At 44.7% G+C, this 22,041-nt stretch overlaps 1 protein-coding gene and 1 pseudogene across 1 annotated transcript; one reads left to right on the top strand and one right to left on the bottom strand.

Annotated features, from left to right (window-relative positions):
* Positions 1-1,626: 1,626 nt before the first annotated feature.
* On the bottom strand, positions 1,627-5,678 carry LOC114785754 (tubulin beta-4A chain-like; annotated as a pseudogene).
* A 13,739-nt stretch (positions 5,679-19,417) lies between these two features.
* Positions 19,418-20,368, top strand: LOC114785454 (P2Y purinoceptor 3-like). The gene has a single exon (XM_028971732.1). The coding sequence runs from the start codon at positions 19,418-19,420 to the stop codon at positions 20,366-20,368; it is 951 nt and encodes a 316-aa protein (XP_028827565.1).
* The last annotated feature ends 1,673 nt before the right edge of the window (positions 20,369-22,041 follow it).

Raw genomic sequence — 22,041 nt, 5'->3', positions numbered from 1 at the left:
AAGACACTTAACCCTGAGTGTCTCCAGGGGGGGACTGTCCCTATAAATACTGATCGTAAGTCGCTCTGGATAAGGGCGTCTGATAAATGCTGTAAACGTGGCTGTGACGTGGTCACCGAAACCCTAATCGCTTTCAACTGGGCTTCTTTTCTCTAATATTTCAAGTATTTGAATTTTCAGCCACAGCGTGACGTGGGAATCGATTCCAATTTGTCAATATTTCTTAACTAGATGTCACATTATTTTTTTGTATTAAAAATGGACCCGAGCGTTTCTCTTTAGGCCCGGCGCGTCGAGCTGATTTTTAGAAAGATCGGTAATAATAAGAATGTGACGAACGGCCAGCAAGGCCCAGAGCCGGAAAGGTCAGAGGGCGTGGCGCGCAGAGAAGCGCTTCCGCTCCCTGACGTCCAGGCCATGCGAGCTCTCCACCACCACAACACTACATAGACCTCCAGTACACTCCAGCACTTTCACTTTCAACCACTCTGGACTCAAATTTTTGCACAAATCCGTTCACTTTTTCACTTGATACCTGGCTGTTACACATATTTTATGTTTTATGTTAAAGACATGAAAGTGTAATATTTGGTTATGTGTCAGGATTGACTGCAGCTGGGCTCATCACCTGTGCCCAATCCTGACAATGCGTAAAAGCCGGAGATTTCCGCCCCTTCGGAATCTCTGGCATTTTTGTGAACTCGGTCATGAACTTGACTTCTGTGAGTGAATGTGCCACACGCCTGCGGGTTCGTTTACGTTGTTGCCCTTTATTTCCCATTCTTGGCCACCGCGCCGTTGTTTATTTGTGTTTATTGTTTATTTTATAATAATAACCCGTTCCCAGCATGTCACGCCTCTGTGCTTCCTTCCCCCGTCAGTCCGTAGTCGTGACATTGTGTTTTGGTTCACTGTAGTCGGGACATTATTTGCATTTTGGTTCACTGTATACTTGCAATATTTGCATATTGAGGTCTATAGCAGTCGCTAAAGCATTTCACTGCAAATAAAATTTTTAATTTGACCTACATTTACATTTACGGCATTTTTCAGGCACCCTTATCCAGAGCGACTTACAATCAGTAGTTTCAGGGGACAGTCTCCCTGGAGCAACTTAGGGTTAAGTGTCTTGCTCAGGGACACAATGGTAGTAAGCGGGATTTGAACCTGGGTCTTCTGGTTCAAAGGCGAGTGTTTTACCCACTAGGCTACTACCACTGAAGACATCTCAAAGCTTTGGGTGGTAGTAGCCTAGTGGGTAACACATGAACCAGAAGACCCGGGTTCGAATCCCACTAACTACCATTGTGTCCCTGAGCAAGACACTTAACCCTGAGTTGCTCCAGGGGGGGACTGTCCCTGTAACTACTGATTGTAAGTCGCTCTGGATAAGGGCGTCTGGTAAATGCTGTAAATGTAAATGTTTCTAGGTGATGTGAGGCGAGCAACATGGGTGTTAGTAGCACACTCACCTGTGAACCAGGTTCAAACCCCACTTACTCTCGTGTACTGATTGTAAGTCTGGTAAATGGCGTAACCGTAAATGTAAACATTGATTCCAACGAGTCCTCCGAATGGAAGCGAATTCGTTTTATTCCATCAGCACACAGTGAGACACGACACGTAAAAAAACGAATGTAAAACGAAGACGGTAAAAAGAAAAGGTCACGTTTGAAGGACACGAGATGTGCTGGCGGAACGGCTACACGTTGACCAGAACCGCGGAACCGGTGGGAGATTCGGCGGGCGCTCAGGCCGCCTCCTCCTCGCCCTCCTCCTCGAACTCGCCCTCCTCGGCGGCGGCGTCCTGGTACTGCTGGTACTCGGACACCAGGTCGTTCATGTTGCTCTCGGCCTCGGTGAACTCCATCTCGTCCATGCCCTCGCCGGTGTACCAGTGCAGGAAGGCCTTGCGGCGGAACATGGCGGCGAACTGCTCCGAGATGCGCTTGAACAGCTCCTGGATGGCGGTGCTGTTGCCGATGAAGGTGGCGGCCATCTTCATGCCGCGCGGCGGCACGTCGCACACCGCCGTCTTCACGTTGTTGGGGATCCACTCCACGAAGTAGCTGCTGTTCTTGTTCTGGACGCTCAGCATCTGCTCGTCCACCTCCTTCATGGACATGCGGCCGCGGAAGACGGCGGCCACGGTGAGGTAGCGGCCGTGGCGCGGGTCGCAGGCGGCCATCATGTTCTTGGCGTCGAACATCTGCTGGGTGAGCTCGGGCACGGTCAGGGCGCGGTACTGCTGGCTCCCCCTGCTGGTGAGGGGGGCGAAGCCCGGCATGAAGAAGTGCAGGCGGGGGAAAGGGCACCATGTTGACCGCCAGCTTGCGCAGGTCGGCGTTGAGCTGGCCGGGGAAGCGCAGGCAGGTGGTGACCCCGCTCATGGTGGCGGAGACCAGGTGGTTCAGGTCGCCGTAGGTGGGCGTGGTGAGCTTGAGCGTGCGGAAGCAGATGTCGTACAGCGCCTCGTTGTCGATGCAGTACGTCTCGTCCGTGTTCTCCACCAGCTGGTGGACGGACAGGGTGGCGTTGTACGGCTCCACCACCGTGTCGGAGACCTTGGGCGACGGCACCACGCTGAAGGTGTTCATGATGCGGTCGGGGTACTCCTCGCGGATCTTGCTGATGAGCAGGGTGCCCATGCCGGAGCCGGTGCCGCCGCCCAGCGAGTGGGTGAGCTGGAAGCCCTGCAGGCAGTCGCAGCTCTCGGCCTCCTTCCGCACCACCTCCAGGACGGAGTCCACCAGCTCCGCCCCCTCGGTGTAGTGGCCCTTGGCCCAGTTGTTTCCTGCGCCGCTCTGACCTGCGGGTGGACAATTCATAGCTGAGAATCGTACAAATTTGATCGTTTGATCGTATACTAGCAGCACAGCACATGGTGCACACAGTGAAATGTGTCCACTGCATTTAACCATCACCCTGTGTGAGCAGTGGGCAGCCATGACAGGCGCCCGGGGAGCAGTGTGTGGGGACGGTGCTTTGCTCGGTGGCACCTCAGTGGCACCCTGGCGGATCGGGATTCGAACCGGCAACCTTCTGATTACAGGGCCGCTTCCTTAACCACTAGGCCACAATATTGAATTGAATTATTTCACTATATTCTCCATATTTTGTACGTAGTAATATTAAAATGTCTCTGCGTGTATAGATAACGGATACAGAATAATAATTGAGTTATGTAATAACCCAACTTACTACCTGAGCAGGACACTTAACCCTGAGTGTCTCCAGGGGGGACTGTCCCTGTAAGTACTGATTGTAAGTCGCTCTGGATAAGGGCGTCTGGTAAATGCCAGAAATGGAAATGTGAGTGAATATATTACACTATTCTGTCTATGTTAAAATTGAAAAATCAATATGTGAAATAATATGAACACACAAAAAAAGTGTAAATCATACCAAACACAAAGTTGTCAGGCCTGAAGATCTGGCCGAAGGGTCCGGACCGGACCGAGTCCATGGTGCCGGGTTCCAGGTCCACCAGGATGGCGCGGGGAACGTACTTCCCTCCTGGGGGACATGAAAGACGGTGTTAGATGCCAGCCTGTCGCTACGGAGACAACGGCCATCCTCGCACCTGAGGCCTCGTTGTAGTAGACGCTGATCCGGTCCAGCTGCAGGTCGCTGTCGCCATGGTACGATCCAGTGGGGTCGATGCCGTGCTCGTCACTTATCACCTCCCAAAACTGACAGGCGGAGAGAACGAGAGACAGAGAGAGAGAGACAGAAAGAGAGGTAGAGAGAAAGAGAGAGAGAGGCAGCGAGAGAGACAGACAGAGAGACACAGAGAGAGCGAGAGACAGAGAGAGACAGAGAGATAGAGATACAGAGAGAGAGAGAGAGACAGACAGAGAAAGAGAGACAGAGAGATAGAGATACAGAGAGAGAGAGACAGACAGAGAGAGAGAGACAGAGAGAAAGAGAGAGAGGTAGAGAGAGCGAGAAAGAGAGAGAGAGGCAACGAGAGAGGCAGACAGAGAGACAGAGAGAGAGAGAGAGAGATACAGAGAGAGAGAGAGAGAGAGAGAGACAGACAGAGAGAGCGAGAGACAGAGAGAGACAGAGAGAGAGAGAGAGAGAGAGAGACAGACAGAGAAAGAGAGACAGAGAGATAGAGATACAGAGAGAGAGAGACAGACAGAGAGAGAGAGACAGAGAGAAAGAGAGAGAGGTAGAGAGAGCGAGAAAGAGAGAGAGAGGCAACAAGAGAGGCAGACAGAGAGACAGAGAGAGAGAGAGAGAGAGAGATACAGAGAGAGAGAGAGAGAGAGAGAGAGAGACAGAGAGACACAGAGAGAGAGAGCGAGAGACAGAGATACAGAGAGAGAGAGAGAGAGAGAGAGAGAGACAGACAGAGAGACACAGAGAGAGAGAGCGAGAGACAGAGAGATAGAGATACAGAGAGAGAGAGACAGACAGACAGAGAACGAGGGAGAGACAGACAGAGAAACAGAGAGAGACAGAGAGAGGAAGAGAGAGCGAGAAAGAGAGAGAGAGGCAGCGAGAGAGACAGACAGAGAGACAGGGAGAGAGAGAGAGAGATAGAGAGAGAGAAAGAAAGAGAGAGAGAGGCAGCAAGAGAGACAGGGAGAGAGAGAGAGAGAGAGAGAGAGAGGGGTAGAGAGAGAAAGAAAGAGAGAGAGAGGCAGCAAGAGACAGGCAGAGAGACACACACAGAGAGAGAGAGAGAGAGAGAGAGAGAGAGAGACACGCAGAGAAAGAGGGAGAGACAGACAGAGAAACAGAGAGAGAGAGAGCGAGAAAGAGAGAGAGAGACAGACAGAGAGACAGGGAGAGAGAGAGAGAGAGGTAGAGAGAAAGAAAGAGAGAGAAAGGCAGCAAGAGACAGGCAGAGACACACACACAGAGAGAGAGAGAAACAGAGAGAGACAGAGCGACAAAGAGAGAGAGAGACAGAGAGAGAGAGACAAAGAGAGAGAGAGAAAGAGACAAAGAGACAGAGAAAGAGAGAGAGAGCAGTAATGATCAGTTATACACATTACCATCATTAGTCCAGGGTGGTTGTAGCCTAGTGGGTAACACACTCAAACCCCACCTACTACCATTGTGTCCCTGAGCAAGACACGTAACCCTAAATTGCTCCGGGGGGGGACTGTCTACTGACTCTGGATAAGGGCGTCTGGTAAATGCTGTAACTCAAAACGCGGCAAATACCGGATTAACAGAATGATCCGAGAAAACAAACGCCTCAATTTGCAATTATACCAATTATAATAACATATAGATCTATCATGATAGCAGCATGTAAGACCGAGACGCGTCCTGAAAGGGGAGAAAGGGCTGCCACACCCCTAAAACACACCGGCCGGCACGACACACAATAAAACCCCCTCTCTGTCCCCCTCTGTCCCCCTCTGTCCCTCTCACCTTGGCCCCGATCTGGTTGCCGCACTGGCCGGCCTGCAGGTGCACGATCTCACGCATGGCGGCTTCGGACGGACAAGTCTGGGCGAGAGGAGTGACCGCTGCACTGGGCGGGGCCGCGCTGGGCGGGGCCTCCTCTGCTGCAGCGTGACGTCACCGCCCTGCCGACGGCTGCCGCGGAGGAGAGGTTTCTCGGGGACGGACTCAAACAAGCCATGAACCATTGAGCTTACAGGCAAAACGCACGACAGGCATCGCCGTTTCTGCAGACTCCAGTTTTATATAACTGGTGCAGCACAGCAGTTCGTCCTGTTGAATCCAGGCAGACGATGGCGCTGCATCCGTCATGCGCCACCGTGCCTCACTTCTAAAAAGAACTGATTCTGATACGCAACAATACAGATATAGTTTCAATATTCCATCTTATACAGCTGTTATATTTTTCATTTTATTGTTATTGAACAATATTGAATCAGAATCAGGAGATCTTTATTGTTCTTGTAACAAATGCAACAAAATTAAATACCGTCCCAGAGCTGGAGAGGTATCTTAAATATATAGCTGGCTTACAAAGAACTCAACAAGTCTTCAGTTTTGAATAAATTGTCTTCAACTTTGACCCCCACACCATCGCACCTCCTCCTCTGCGCTCCATGCTCACCATTTCAGGTGACGACCTCTTGAAGCTCATCGAGAGAATGCCAAGAGTGTGCAAAGCAGTAATCAGAGCAAAGAAACTAGAATATAAAACATGTTTTCACTTATTTCACCTTTTTTTGTTAAGTACATAACTCCACATGTGTTCATTCATAATTTTGATGCCTTCAGTGAGGATCTACCAACGTAAATGGTCATGAAAATAAAGAAAACACATTGAATGAGAAGGTGTGTCCAAACTTTATATATTTATATGTGTCACAGCAAAGGGTCTGAATACTTAGGACCATGTGATATTTCAGTTTACCATTCAGTTCAGATTTTGTTAATGAATCTGCAATAATGTCAACAATTCCAGTTTGACTGGTCACAATGTTGGCACAGACGTTTCCATCATGTGGTACAGTGTGATTTGTTTTATTAAAATGATGAATGGTTCAAGGTCAAGTGAACCCTTTATAAAGCCTGCAGTGTCCAGGAGACTCCAGATCCCCAGAGAAGACGCCTGCAGTCCATAACACAGGTGAGGATGTCATGTTTCACACACTACAGAGACTTTAACTACTTGCTTTTCTAGTCAACATTGTCTTTGATCATCATAAAGAAACTTGCACTTAAGCCAGCATCAGGGTTTGATGTCCCTTTTTTTTGTATTGTCATTAAATGTGTTACATGAATACAATTCAGGCTGTTTTGCATGGACCATTATGTGTTAGACGGTCCATTTAGCTGGAAATCAAACAATCTGACCTGACGTGAGTCTCGGCGCCTCTCTGGGTGCTGAATAGCAGTTAGTCTGATGGTGCAGGGTGACCGCAGGTTTCACGGCCAGGTGCACACAAAAGCTGCACGTGTCTGTGGGACCCTGGCTGATTTGCATATTTTTTAATGCAAATATCTATTTTTATGCACATTTCTTTCATGTAGATATGCCTCGTGCCAAGTTTAAATGTTGCAGTATCAATTTCTGTTACATGAAGTTGTTATTTATACTTTTTATTTCCTTTTTCAGGATTTTCCAGAAAACTATCCCAAGAATTATTCTTGTTTTTTTTTTTACCCCAAAGTCAAATTTTGTTGTCCTCTTTGAACACTAACATTAGTGTTGCATGCTCTAAAGCTGAAGACGTGCAGGGTAAACTTGATGTGATGCCACTTGCACTGAAAGGTTTTTAACATCGTGCATGGTAATAAAATAGGGCCCTTAGTCATGTAAACCTTCTTGGGGACTTAGATTTTAAATATTTGAAAGCTGTCCCTTCATCGTTCTCAGAAGGCTCCTAATTGGCTACTTATATGACCATAAAAAGGGCCCTATTTTATTGCTTTTGACAGTGACTGGCATCACATCAAGTTCACCTTGCACGTCTTCAGCATTAGAGCATGCAACACGAATGATAGTGGACATGAAAAGTGCTGCTGGTAGTACGATGCATTTTGATTTTTCTTCTCTGACAAGTGCAGAAAGCATAATTTTCATATTACAACAATGCAGTCAGCATGTGTGTTTGCAGCTGACATTTTAATGAGAGATTTAATTGTCAGAACTCAACATGGAATTGCAGAACATCACTGGAGTCACATAAACAGCGAATTCCACATGAAGTTTGAAATGCTGATTGTTCTAATAATTGAAAAAAATAAATGATGTTTGTTGTTATGTGTGGCCTGTATGCAAATCTGCAAATACATGAAAATCTTTTCCACTGAGAGATATGCAAATCGCTGATGCACTAACTCACCTGTCTTGAGGTCCGCTGTTATTTGTATTTATCCAAATCCTGACCTCTATATAATCTTTACTGAATGTGGTTCGAGGGACACTTTAGCGATCAGGTGACAAGAACGCGGACGACCAGGGACTTGCTGAGGTGAGAATTTCCTGTTGTGTTGGGGGCTTTTAAATTATCGAGTTCTCTTTTATTAATAAAATAGAAAATCGAATTGCTGCATCAATTGCACTACTGCTGGTTTCCTGGTCCGGTTTTCTTTACTTGAAAATGCTCTGCACATTCGGAATGTGTTTACAAGAACAAAAAGCACACGCTTACACTTCACAACAAGCCATGAACACCGAGCTGTAATACAATACAACATGCCTGAGATATCCTTGAGAAAACAAACTCATGAATGGAAATAATCTTCTTCTTAACCCAATCGTATCTATAATTTCATTATTTCTTGACTACTCTGATGACACAGACAGGATAGCTGCAAATTTCCTTTCATAAGACATATAACATATTTACTTGGATGCAGCTATGAGGCTGTCTTTATTTGGCTATTTTACCGTCTGAATAAGATCGGGTTGCCACGCCCCACTGACCTGCATGTGCAAAGAACGTTACATAGAAGTCCTTCACCCCAAGACCTTTCCGACGTCTCCGGTACAACCACTTCAGGACCATCAACACGGCACTGATATGGACCAGCTCACTGAGCTACTGTACCAAATTCTGAGATTTTAACATTTTCCTCACTGTACTTCTGCACCAGAATTCATCCCGTGAAGAAGAGGGCCTTCATCGTGTCCTCTGGTCAGCCCAGTGGTCTGTGTTGCTTTGGGACTGAGCAGAGAGAAAAGTGGCATTCCACAGGGATTAAACCTTGGTCCACTTTCCTTCTTATTCGAATGAAAATAAAAGACTTTATTGTACATATTAGTTTAAAGTCTGTATTTTATTCAAAATAAAGCTAATTTAATAAGGTTTTCAATAACTTCTAATATTTTGTCTTATAATCTGGCATGTGATCAAAAAAAAAAGACAGAAACTGAATTGAAATTATTACGTTCATATTTATTTATTCTTCCCCAACAGGAAGGCTGTAATTTGGATTCCAAATATGGGTTCCCCAAAAATTCCCACCAGTCGTTTTGTTCCTTCTAGCCGTAGCGCATACCCCGTTTCCAACTATGGTCCTGGGAACTCCACCGTTCAAACGCAGAGCCCATGGTTATACCTCCACAACTCCACATCTGACTTCAACCACCAAAACACCACCTTCTATTACGAGTATGACAACTGCTACTACAACATCCTCAACGTCCTGTACTTGACGTTCACCGCTGAGTTACTCACCACCTTGGTGGGCTTCCCAGCTAACCTCTGGGTGTTGTACATCCTCGTGCGCGGTGAGCGGTCAACCTCGGACATCTTCACTGGAAGCCTGGCTCTTCTGGACTCCTTGTTCAGCCTCCTGTTCCCCCTGGATGTAATCCACGCTTTGCTGGTCCCAAATAACGCTCTGGGAATCATTGTGATGTTTCTATACAATCTAGGAAAGATTAGCGTCGGCCCCTTTCTGTCCTGCATCTGTGTGGACCGCTACATAGCTGTTGTTCACCCCACAACCTTCCTGCGTCTCCGTGACAACAGATACAGGATCATCGCCACCACACTTATATGGACATTGTCTCTGAGCTACTGCATTTTTAATATGCATTTTCAGGACTGCTGCTACTTCATGACTGTCTTCTGTGCTTCCTTCCTCCTCATCATCTTCTGCAACGTGTCACTGCTGAAAGCCTTGATGGACTCTGGCCCAGTTGCCCGTGACAACATGCACCCGGTGAAGAAGAGGGCCTTCCTCGCTGTCCTCAGCATCTTCCTGCTCATCATTTTCACCTTCCTCCCTACAGTGGTGTTCAACGTGTATTTCTTAAGTACCCCCCCCAAACATGATTTTCTACTGCGTGTACCCGGCATGCTTCATCATGTTCATCCTCAGGATCAGTCTGCAGCCCATCTTGGCCCTCTACCACATTAAGAAACTGCCCTGGATGTCCTCAAGCGACTCCAGCAGTGTCTGCTGCTGAGAGTTCAGTAACTTTCACTTTTAGTCTTTTTTACACATCTTCTTTAAAATTTTGAGACTTATGTTCTCAATTACAAATGCCAGAAAACATTCATTCAAACACACACTGTGTACAGCCTGACCATTCTGGGACAGAACAATCTGCATTTATTAGACACCAGAGCGACTTACAATCAGTAGTTACAGGGACAGTCCCCCCCCCTGAAACAACTTAGGGTTAAGTGTCTTGCTCAGGGACACAATGGTAGTAAGCGGGATTTGAACCTGGGTCTTCTGTGTATTACTCACTCGCCTATTACAGAACATATTACATTTAACTGTAAAAAACATGCATGAATGCTTCTGTAAAATTTCATCAGTTTTAATTAATTGATGTGTGGTATGTGCACTGAAAATTTTAATAAATGTAACACAATTAATGTATGTTTCTTTTGTAGACGTGATGTTGTTAAGTACATTTCAGTTGATTATTGAGAAGGTTGAATATACTAGATAAACATGAAATCAATTTAATTATGTTTGCCCACCACTGGAAATGGAAAAAAGGCACCAAGGAGTGTCATTGGATCATAGGGCAGGTTCATTTACATGTGCCCGCCTACAGGGGGATGACGTTTGGGTGGTTGGGTGATTGCTAGTTCGGGTGATGGGTTGGTGACTGCACTAGAAATGTAAAGAGGGGGTAGGAGATACTGTATTCATAATCAATGTTCTCATATTGGCAACCATTCAATAGCAAGATTTTAAATATGCTCATTTAAATTTTCTTCATAAATTATTGAAATATCTTATAATCTTACAAAAAAAAAGATTTTCACAACTGTAAAGTTGACATTACAGTTGAAAATTTCATACTCCAAAAGTGATAAAATTGTGACGGAATTACATAATAAATTGGATTCAACATGATTTTTGTAAACATTTATACATGAATTTAAAATGTATCTTTAAAGAGTAAAAATTCATTGATAAAGAGAAACATCGTGCTTTCTGGTTGGGTTGGCCATATTCGGATCATGTGGGGCCGATGTACACATTCAAATCAAGCATGTGTGGTGTCGGTGTAGAAGTCTCACTGAGTTGTACTTTTCTAACAGGATGACTAGAGTAGGACCCAAAAGTCCAGCACACATGTGAGCAACGCACAACATGTTATGACGTGTCAGAGACACTGAGTACGACAGGAGGGGTGAGGACCAGGAAAACAGGGAGTTCCAGAACTGAACTCAGGACAGGTGGCCGACATTCAGCAACACCAATGATATACAGAAGAAGAGCAAGCTGAAGGACCTGAAAACCAGGACCAGTCACATGGTGTTGGGAAATTTGGATGAAAGTATGGAAAACGGAGGCTTCATGTAGGTTTAATCATTCGTGAGGTTTGGTGAAGGCAGAGTGAATGTGGTACGGGAGGCTTAAAAATTGGTGGTATCAATCAAACTCTGCTACCAAGGTGGGGTTGTGGAAGATGGCACAAATTTCAAGGCACAAACATTCACAGATTATATCCAGACCGAACAGAGCAACAAGACACAAGGTGGTGTTGGCTGACTCTAACCCACTTCTCATTTTACAAAAACTTTTTACGCTCATATAATTATTCCTTTGAATTTGATGACAAGTGTGAATTTTTTATTTTTAATAGTGATCAGTTCTACTTCATGCATTTCATGGAACATCTGGCAACGCAATGTACTGTGTGTGTCTCCCAATTGATGTAATAATGTATTATATTTATAATAGCAGTGACGCAACATACATGTTCATTGGACTGATTGAGTTGGGCGTACCTGAGGGTGTTGTGGATCCTGCTGTGGGCCCAGGTGGAGCGGTCGACCTCTGGCCTCTATACTGGCAGCCTAGCCGTCACGGATGCAATGTACTGTGTGTGTCTCCCCATTGAAATAATAATGCGCCATATTGATGATAGCAATGATGCAGCATACGCGTTCATTTATTTTTCTTTTCGCCTGAATGAGTTGGGCGTGCTGCCTCTTTACTCTTTCTTTTGCTTTTTAATCTTATACATTGTCTTTCACTCATTTGCACACCTTCACCCTACCTGGTGCACATATGTTATGTTAAAAACATAAAAGTGTAATATTTGGTTATACTTGCAACATTTGCAATACTGTGGTCTGTAGTAGTCGCTAAAAGCATTTCACTGCATATCGTACCGTGTACGACTGTGTCTGTGACAAATTAAATTTGATTTTGAATTTCTTCCACTAATATGCCAGAAAGCGACCCTTCATGTCCTAACCCACAAAACCCAACTGAGTGTGTTTCTGTGGGTGTCATGATCCGGACCGGCAGGGGTTACTCCGGATGCGGAGTTCGGACCGGAGTTTCATGTTCGTACTGTGTAATGTTCCCTGATCGTGTTCACCTGCTGTCTATTTATATAATTGTATAAAACTATCCTGTTCGTGTCTGTTCGCCATTGGGTCATTGTGCGTATTTATGTTCCCTTGTCCTGTGCAGTTTGTATTAAACCCCTGTCCTGTGACGTCATGCATATGCGTCCTCACTCCTTGCCATGTCCAGCCCAACGTGACAGTGAGAGGTAGGAAGTGCGTTCACTCCAAACCATCAGACAAAACTGACAACTAAATAAAGTGTGTAAAATGTGCAACTATTTAATCACATATTTTGCAGTAAATCATGATAAAAAAAAAAAAAGAAAAGTGTGAGAAAGGCTCAAGCCATAACTATGTGCTTATGCATAACTATTTTATTTATGCATTTCTATTTCAGTTTAAGTGATACCCCTGTGAAAATCTACATGTAATGTTTTCTTTTATATCTTGTGTGTAAATTTTATCAATGAAACAATATTTAATATAACATATTTACCAAGCTCGTTGTCAGGATTGCCTGCAGCTGGGCTCCACACCTGAATCCAATCCTGACGCCCCATAAATGCCGGAAGTTTCCGCCCGTTCGGGGTCGCTGGCATTTTCGTGAACTCTCTGCACGAACTTGACCTGATTTAGTTTCATGTGTTTTGAGTTCTGGCAATCGCCACATGCCTACGGGTTAGATTATGTTCGTAATTTAAGTTAAATTGTTTTCGGCCACCGCGCCATTGTTTATTTGTATTTCGTTATTGTTTGTTATAATAAAACCCCCTTCCCAGTATGTCAAACCTCTGCGCTTCCTTCCCCCGTAAGTCCGTAGTCGTGACACTCGTAAAATGGTTGTTTTGCTTAAATATTTCATAGAGGCACGACACAGATTGCAAATCCGTTTCCTTTATTCAGGTTCATATTTATATATATTTACATGTTGAGGGGGTCGCCATCATGACAATCGCTCGGTCTGTCCTGTTTTCTGATATCACTCTGCCTGAAACTCAAGAGTGAAGGTTGAACTTCACTCTCACGTCTGCTGATCTCACTAAATAAAACACTCAACAACACCCCCCAGTGGAAAAATATCGATATTTGGTGTCCCCGTATTGATACAATATCAGCACATAAGACATTGAGATATTATGAAACTGCTGAAGGACAACATATGCTGGAAATTTAAATCAGATGTAAAAAAAATTTTTTAGATCAGCTTTGGACTAAAGTAATTTCCTGCACAACAGTTCCTCTGACTGTTGCTGTATGGTTACTAGGGGATGGAACCCCAATACAGAAAGAAGAATGAGACAGATTAAGTGATAGCTGAAGGAAGAAATGAGAGAACCTGGTTGGTATTTAATGATGTCTGCAGGATCAGTGGGGGAAGTTAAAGGGAATATAGTCAGGAGAGATTGTTTGGTGTATTGTAGAGGGGACTGGATCCAGTGGACAGGTGGATCGGTTGCCTGTAGATATGATCTGGATGATTTAATCTGATGTAAGCCTTGAAAATTGTTATTGGGCAGTCGCCGAGTCTTGAGAGGTTAGAGTAGGGGTTGTGGAGGGGGCCACAACTCAATTGCCACAACTCAGTACTTCACATTTCAGAGTGGAAGCATAAAGATTGTGAGAACCTGTTGACCATCACCAATATGCTGGTGTTGCCATGGGAGGTGTGGAGACCGGTCAGGAAAGTGAGAAACATATGGGACTAAGGGCGGTGTGGGTGGGACAATGACAGGAGGAGGCCCTGAGGCTGTTGATTCTTGACTTAATAAGTTTTGCAGGTTGGACAGGCAATGACGTAATCTGCTGTGTCTCTAGGGTGGTCGGGTCTGACGGGGGTGCCCAGACCACCTCAAAAGTCCGATGATGAAACCAGAGAGGTGATAGTAGCCTAGTGGGTAATACATTTGCCTATGAACCAGAAGACCCAGGTTCAAACTTACTACCATTGTGTCCCTGAGCAAGTGTCTCCAGGGGGGGGGACTGTCCCTGTAACTAAACTCGCTCTGGATAAGGGCGTCTGGTAAATGCCGTAAATGTAAATGTAGGTGCAGGTATGGACATGAACTGCCGGCCCCAGCATGACCCTGGGTCCCACCAAATCAAAAACGGACTCATGACTGAGCATCATCTGCATGGACAACCTTAGAAGTAATGGACTTTCTATACTCGTGACTCTTGTTAAACCAGTGTTGACAGTAACGCTGCAGTGATGGCCATTGTACTCTCTTGCTACCTCGGAAGGTTTCTTCCATTTAATCTCCATGTAAGATCTCTAGGGAGTGGTTCCTTGTGTTCAGAAAGGATCTAAGGATGAGGGGTGTCATCTGTAGTGATTGTTAAGTCCATTGAGGGCATTGTAGTTCTGAGGTACGAGCAGGCAGAGAACATGAACTGGGGGCATGAGCTGGGGGCGCTCCTTGTTTATCACATGGCGATCAATGGTTACACTAAACTGTCTAAATCAGGACCCCAATCTCGATTCACCATATCGAATGCTTGTGAAACGTAGGTCTATACGTGTTTGAGTGTTCATTTGGGTTTTTGCATGAAAACTGGAAGCTGATTTGTATTTTCCTTTACTAGGCACCAGGCCAGCCTCTGTTTTACTGTTGCTTTACACATTTCTTTTGTCTGGTTCATTTGGTTAATTGCCATTCTAGCCGGCATACCGGCGAATTTTGGGGAGAACAGGAAGATGGCTGGTTTGAGGGTGGTCTGGGAGTGTGGGCCGGAAGGGAGGGCGTCTTGAGTGGCACAGGCGGACGCTGTTGCTTGGTTCTGGGTGGCAGGAAGGTGCGGCAGCATGCAGAGATCGTGGTTTCACAGAGGTCAGTCAGGCATCGTTGAAAAGCATCTCTGAGAACTAAATTCGCCAAAGAGCGGGCAGCATCCCTCCTGGCCACCTGACATTTATTGTGGACACTGACCCCCGTCACTTCCGCTTGCTCCCTCCCTCTACCTCCTGTCACAGATTTCCAAACTGCCTGGTTCCAGAAAGCCCAGCCACATCAGAAACTTGAGGCCCAAGTCGAAGTCCTAGCTGCGGACATAAATGAGGACAAGTTATATGGTGAAGGTTGGTACCCCATAATTGATCTGTGATGGCGGGTGACAAGGGTGTTGACAGGGCCTGACACTGGTTTGAGACATGGAAAACATGGGAAATGGACACCTGGTAGGCCACCAGGTTGACTCATCGCATTACTCAGAAGGGTCTCAAGAAGAGGGGTCCCAGTTTCTTGCTGTCTGAGGTTATTGGTAGCCAATCATGTTAGTTGACATCCATAATTGGCCACCGGGATGACAAACCATATCGTTTCATGGACGTTTTTTGTCCCGTTGGTGCGCTCAACAGACTAGTCACCAGGTGAGGTGCAGTCTGTTCCCTGGGGAATCAGGAGGGGTCGTGACCGGTGAGGGCTGCAAGTAACGAAAGTAACGAGTGGGTCATGGCCAATAAGAGGTGGTCGGACCAGGTGGAGGGCTGGGCTGAGGAGTAACATTGCAGACCTGGTTTATCCGCTTTGGATTGAGGGTGGTAACCTTATATCAGACTGAGTCCCCTAGTTGGTGCCAGAACTTCCTCTAGGCTATAAACTGGGGTCCATGACAACTGTTTGTTATTATGTGTGGCCTATGTGCAGATCTGCCAATAAATGAAAATCTTTCCCATACACAAATGCCTTAAATGTAAATAAACAAATACATAAATACATACATGAATTATGTGAGGCACTGCATCCCTGGCTTACAAAAATACCTGTCTTTAATTCTGGTGCCATTTGTATTTATCCAAATCTTGACATCTCTTTAAACTTTACTAAATGAAGTTTGAGCTCAGACCATCAGGGAGTCAGTGAGGTGAAGATTTGCTTTTTTTTTAATGATTGTGTTCTCTTTCATAAATAAACTTGAATTCCGCTGATTAGCTGATTTCTTCACGTGGAATTCACTGTACAGACGGTATGTGTACAACGATGCTTTTACGCGAATATAAAGCACATGCATACATTTCACATCAAGCCTTAAAAACAATACTAAAATATATAATCACACTTTTTCTCATTGAGGGAAACAATTTCCTCATTCTCACTACTTGTGATGCCCCTAGAAAATATTTTATTCATAGCCCATTTTAACTATAATTTTATTACTAAAAAACTATATGTTTAACTATACAATACCATACACTTTGTCAAAATATTGAAATTAATTATTGATTTATGGGCCCCATCTGGCATGAGCGTGTGTTGAAAATGTTTGTTTGGTTTATATTTACCTATTGTCAGACACCTGGCATCCATGTTTTTAATGAAAAATGATTAACCAAATAGAACACATTTCATTCATTTTTAACAAAACTTAAGTCGAGAGTATTTATTTAGTTTTTTAATACTACTTAAAAAGTAGTAAAATATCACAACGTTTCTATGATGTTTCGATCAATATTGAGCCCCCATGACTAATAACTGAACTGAACTAACAAATATTGCTTGATGAAGTTCACATAACTAATTTAATTTCCATCCATTTTCAGATGAAATTACACACTTATCTAGACAGTCATTTTATTGAAATATGCTCCTTGTTAAAATAAACATTCAACTTCACCTGAAACACAAATATACACCTGCACACACACACACACCACCGTTGACTTAGCCTGCCACTCAGGGTTTAATGAGTGAGTGAGTAAAAAGTGATCAAGAACACCCCTGCTATAGAGTGTAATGGGACCATGAAAAAGCAGACAATAATACTGATCACCTACACAATGGGGAAGAGTTGTACAGTCTCATTGCCACGGGTAAGAATGACTTCCTGTGGCATTCAGTTCTACAATTAGAGATGTCATAACATGATTTATTAACATTCATAATGGGGTAGTGGTGGCCTAGCAGTGAAGGAAGCAACCCCATAATCAGAACGTTGCCGGTTCGAATCCCGATCCGCCAAGGTGCCACTGAGCAAAGCACCGTCCCCACACACTGCTCCCCGGGCGCCTGTCATGGCTGCCCACTGCTCACCAAGGGTGATGGTTAAATGCAGAGGACACATTTCATTGTGTCACCGTGTGCTGTGCTGCAGTGTTTCACAATTACAATCACTTTCACTAATTGACAAGAAAGGCGAAAATATAATGCCACAAGCGGCTGCTCTCAAAAAAAGAGCCGAACTTCCCATCGCTAGTTCCAGGGATGGAGCTGTCACGAAAGACACAAGATCTCTGCCAGAAGTCCAACCGGATCCTCAGGCAGCGTGAACGTAAAACAGGGCACAGTGTCCAAAAAGCCAGCAGTGAAGCTGTGAAAATTAGCAAATGTAACTAAAAATGTAAGCAAAAACGTATGCTATCAAAACTCCAGCCTCTTATTTTACATTTCAACGTCGTTTAAAAATTTTGGCACAAATCTGATTTCACACATATCGCCCACCACTGCATCACACATATTGATTTATGACATGCATTGGACTGCACTGCCACCTTAAAATGCACACATTGGTGGAAAGGCATGGACACAACACTGCAAAAAAAGTTGCTCCTTCAAACGATTCGCTGATGAACAGATTCGTAAGTATCAATAAGACGTAATCAGTCTTTAAATAAAAATACTGAGATGAATTGTGCAGGCGCTGGTCACAAACATTATATTCATGTAGACATCATTAGATGATAACAAATGCATGTATGATCTCTTTTGCATGTGTGAACTGTATGCAAAAGTGAATGTGGTCATGCACTCATGCAAACCTGCCTCACACACGCCTGTCCTGAGGTGAGCTGGGGTTTGTTTTTAATGGAATGATGGACGGTATGTGGTATGTGCCTGTCGTGTCGGTATAAAAGCCTCACTGAGCTTGGATCAGATGCACTTTTCTAACAGGACGACTAGAGAAGGACCTTCTAGTCCAGCACACAGGTGAGCAACGCACAACACTTATTCTTTCTACTTGTGAAGAGAGTCAGAATCAGAAGGCTTCCGGTGACAAGAGGGGTGCCAAACCAGGACAGGTGACTGAAATTTAACAACAGCAATGATACACAGAAGCAGAAGTACACGAAACCCATGACCAGTCGCACGGTGTTGGAAAAAAATTGTGGTGCAGGAGGCTTAGTACTCGGTGGGAAACAGCCAATCTCTGCCACCAAGGTGAAGTACAAATCATGCATCGCGAACGCAGGCTGAACACAGCTACACAACGCAAGGTGGGTATACTGCATCCCTTCGAGAATCAATCAATGCCCAGCACTGTCATAAGCAAAGGACTGGAAGAAACCAGTGGGTCCCAGACACACCCATTTACAACTTGAAGAAGTCTAGAAGTGGTTCATGGAGGAGTTGCAGACAAAAAGCCATCTTTCCAGCGTGGAAACAAGGCCAAGCGTCCGAACTCTAAAGCCAAAGGAATAGCGGTGCGGCAAAACAGCATCAGAGGTGGCAGTAGCCTAGTGGGTAACACACTCGCCTATGAACCAGAAGACCCGGGTTCGAATCCCACTTACTACCATTGTGTCCCTGAGCAAGACACTTAACCCTAAGTTGCTCCAGGGGGACTGTCCCTGTAAATACTGATTGTAAGTCGCTCTGGATAAGGGCATCTGATAAATGCTGTAAATGTAAATGTAAATCAGAAAATGTGAAATATTTGGCTGTAGCACAACGCACTAAAGGCCTGAAGAGTGTTACAATAATGAGAGCCAACGTGAAGCATGGTGGAGATTCCTTTCAAGTTTAGCAAATTGAATCAGAGATTTGGTCAGGGTTGAATAAAGCCGGCAGGCTCAGACTATACTTAGGGAAAAAATTTGGAACCGATGCAGATTTTTTGGTAAATTTGCCCACTAACATAGAAATGATCAGCCTATAATTTCAATGGAAGATTTATTTAGTAAAATCCTAGACCGAAATGGAAAATTGGAAAATCCAGTGGAGAAGAACTGTGTTAACCTTGCTAATCTGCTCAGTGGCACCTCTGATAAAACAGATGCAGCAGTATAACACTTAACACTATAAATTCAGTCATCTTAATAGGAGATAAATAAATAAATAAAAACTAAATGCAAACACTCCCAACCCATCTGCTGTGCTACAAATACCATATTTGTTCAAAGACAAGTTTACAAACTGTAGTGTCGGTGTCATTGATCTGTAGTTTTTTCCCAGCAGGATCTGCATTTTCTCTGCACCACGATGCCCATTTTTTCTCCAAAGATCTTCTCCATGATTGATGGCAACTCTAGCCTTACCCTCAGTGCTGATGCACTGAACTTCTCATTTTTCAAAAACTCTTCAGACTTATACAGCTTATTTGGTGGATGTACTCTAAATAGAGGTCAGGCCTACTTCAGGCAGTCCATGGAAATCCTAACTGCTCTTCTGGGATTCCCAGCCAACCTGAGGGTGTTGTGGATCCTGCTGTGGGCCCAGGTGGTGCGGTCGACCTCTGACCTCTATACTGGCAGCCTAGCCGTCACGGATGCAATGTACTGTGTGTCTCTCCCAATTGAAATAATAATGCGCTATATTGAAAATAGCAGTGATGCAGCAACCAGCTTCATTTATTTTTCTTTTCGCCTGAATGAGTTGGGCGTGCCGCCTCTCCTTGCCTGTATCTGTTTGGACCGTTACGTAGCGGTCCTGCACCCGACCGCCTTCATGCGTCTCCGTGACAACAAGCTAAGGATCCTCAGCATTGTTGTAATATGGTCCTGTGCTCTGTCCTATGCTATAGATGCCATTACAGATAAAAGTCAATATAAGATAGGTAATTCCATCACTTTCACAGTTTGCATTGGTTGCTTCCTCCTCATCATCTTCTGCAACCTGTCGCTGCTCAAAGCCCTGATGGACTCTGGCCCCGTGGCCCGCGACAGCATGCACCCTGTGAAGAAGAGAGCCTTCATCACTGTGCTTATCATCTTCATAGTCATCACTGTCAGCTTCCTCCCTGCTCTAATATCATATGTTTTCAACATGTTTTTTATGAATATTCGAAATGCATTGCTTTACTTCTGCCTGTACTCTACATGCACTGCCTTCTCCATTCCCAGAACTGCCTTCCAACCCCTCTTCTTCCTCTACCATGCTAGAAAGCTGCCCTTCATGTCTCCCACAAACCCCAACTCAGTCTCTTGCTGTTGAAGGCAAGGAGTGCATTCACTCCAATCTGGCAACTAAATAAACTTTGGTTGTTAGTTGATTAAAAAAATACTGCAACTGTTTATTCACATACAACGGGGAAAATAAGTATTCACATCAGCATTCTTATCGGTAAGGGAATTTCTAAGTGGGCAATTGACACAATTTTTCCACTAGATGTACCAAATATTGAATTCATACAAAGAAATCAGAACATATACAAGTTGAATCATCATAACTAAAGTGAAATGACTCAGGGAATACATATTGAACACATGAAGATAACAAGGTGCTTATAAAGCCTACAAACAACATTTATTTCTTATATAGCCCAAAATCACATACAGTATGTCTCAATGGGCTTTGACAGGCCCTACAGTTGACACCCCCCACACTTGACCCTTCTGCACACAAGGAAAAACTCCACACAAAAAAACTCTAGGACAGAGAAAAAAAGAAAGGAAGAAACCTTGGGAAGGAGTGATAGAGAGAGGGACCCCCTTCCAGGGTAGAGTGAGCCAGCAAATGGTGTCAGTGCAGGGTTGGGGATGATATAGTCCTACAGTTGTAGGGTTGGAGGAGTCCAGGATGTAGTCAGTGTCATGGTCAGGAGATCACCTGAAATCTGTCAGTTTTGAGAGAGAAACCCTGCATTCTAACAGTATTAATTGGGATCAACTAATTTAGTCTTAATCAGTGGCCTATAAATGATTCTCATTACCCAGGAGGCACATGAAAGACTTCATGATGGGTAAAATCAAAGAACTCTGCCAAGATCTCCGTAATCTAAAGTCACTGTGAGCACTGTGGCGGCCATTATTTGGAAATGGAAAGATCATCAGTTCACCATAAACTGGCCACGATCAGGTGCTTCATGTAATATCCCTCTCCGAGGAGTCCAAAGAATAATCAGGAGAGTTCTCCAAGAGCCAAGAACCAGAGCTTCAGCAAGACCTTGCATAGGGTGGTAGTAGTCTAGTGGTTAAGACACTCGCCTGTGATCCAGAAGACCAGACCCAGAAGACCCAGGCCTGTGAACCAGAAGACCCAGGTAGTAGCCTAGTGGGTAACACACTCGCCTATGAACCAGAAGACCCAGGCTCAAATCCCACTTACTACCATTGTGTCTCTGAGCAAGACACTTAACCCTAAGTTGCTCCAGGGAGACTGTCCCTGTAACTACTGATTGTAAGTCGCTCTGGATAAGGGCGTCTGATAAATGCTGTAAATGTAAAATGTAAATGTACCCAGGTTCAAATCCCACTTACTACCATTGTGTCCCTGAGCAAGACACTTAACCTTAAGTTGCTCCAGGGGGACTGTCCCTGTAACTACTGATTGTAAGTCGCTCTGGATAAGGCCGTCTGATAAATGCTGTAAATGTAAATGCATCAGTAGGTACTATAAGCAATGCACCGAACCGCCATGGCATCCATGTACACTCAATACGCAAGAATTCACTGCTGAACAAAAAGCATGTTGAGGCTTAAAGGTTGCGAAACAGCATTTGGAGAAGCCTGTGGATGATTGAGAGACTATAGTAAGGCCCAATGAAAGCAAAATATAACTTCTGGGTAGATTGTACACACCATGTTTGGAGAGTAAATGCCATTTTTAAAGAAGTTTAAAGGAGGTGCCTGACACGTGACGTGGCCTGGCTGACGTGCTTGATGTAA

The sequence above is a fragment of the Denticeps clupeoides genome, chromosome 3, assembly GCF_900700375.1.
Source record: "Denticeps clupeoides chromosome 3, fDenClu1.1, whole genome shotgun sequence".
In the NCBI taxonomy this organism is placed as follows: Eukaryota; Metazoa; Chordata; class Actinopteri; order Clupeiformes; family Denticipitidae; genus Denticeps; species Denticeps clupeoides.
This window is presented reverse-complemented; position numbering and strand designations above follow the sequence as displayed.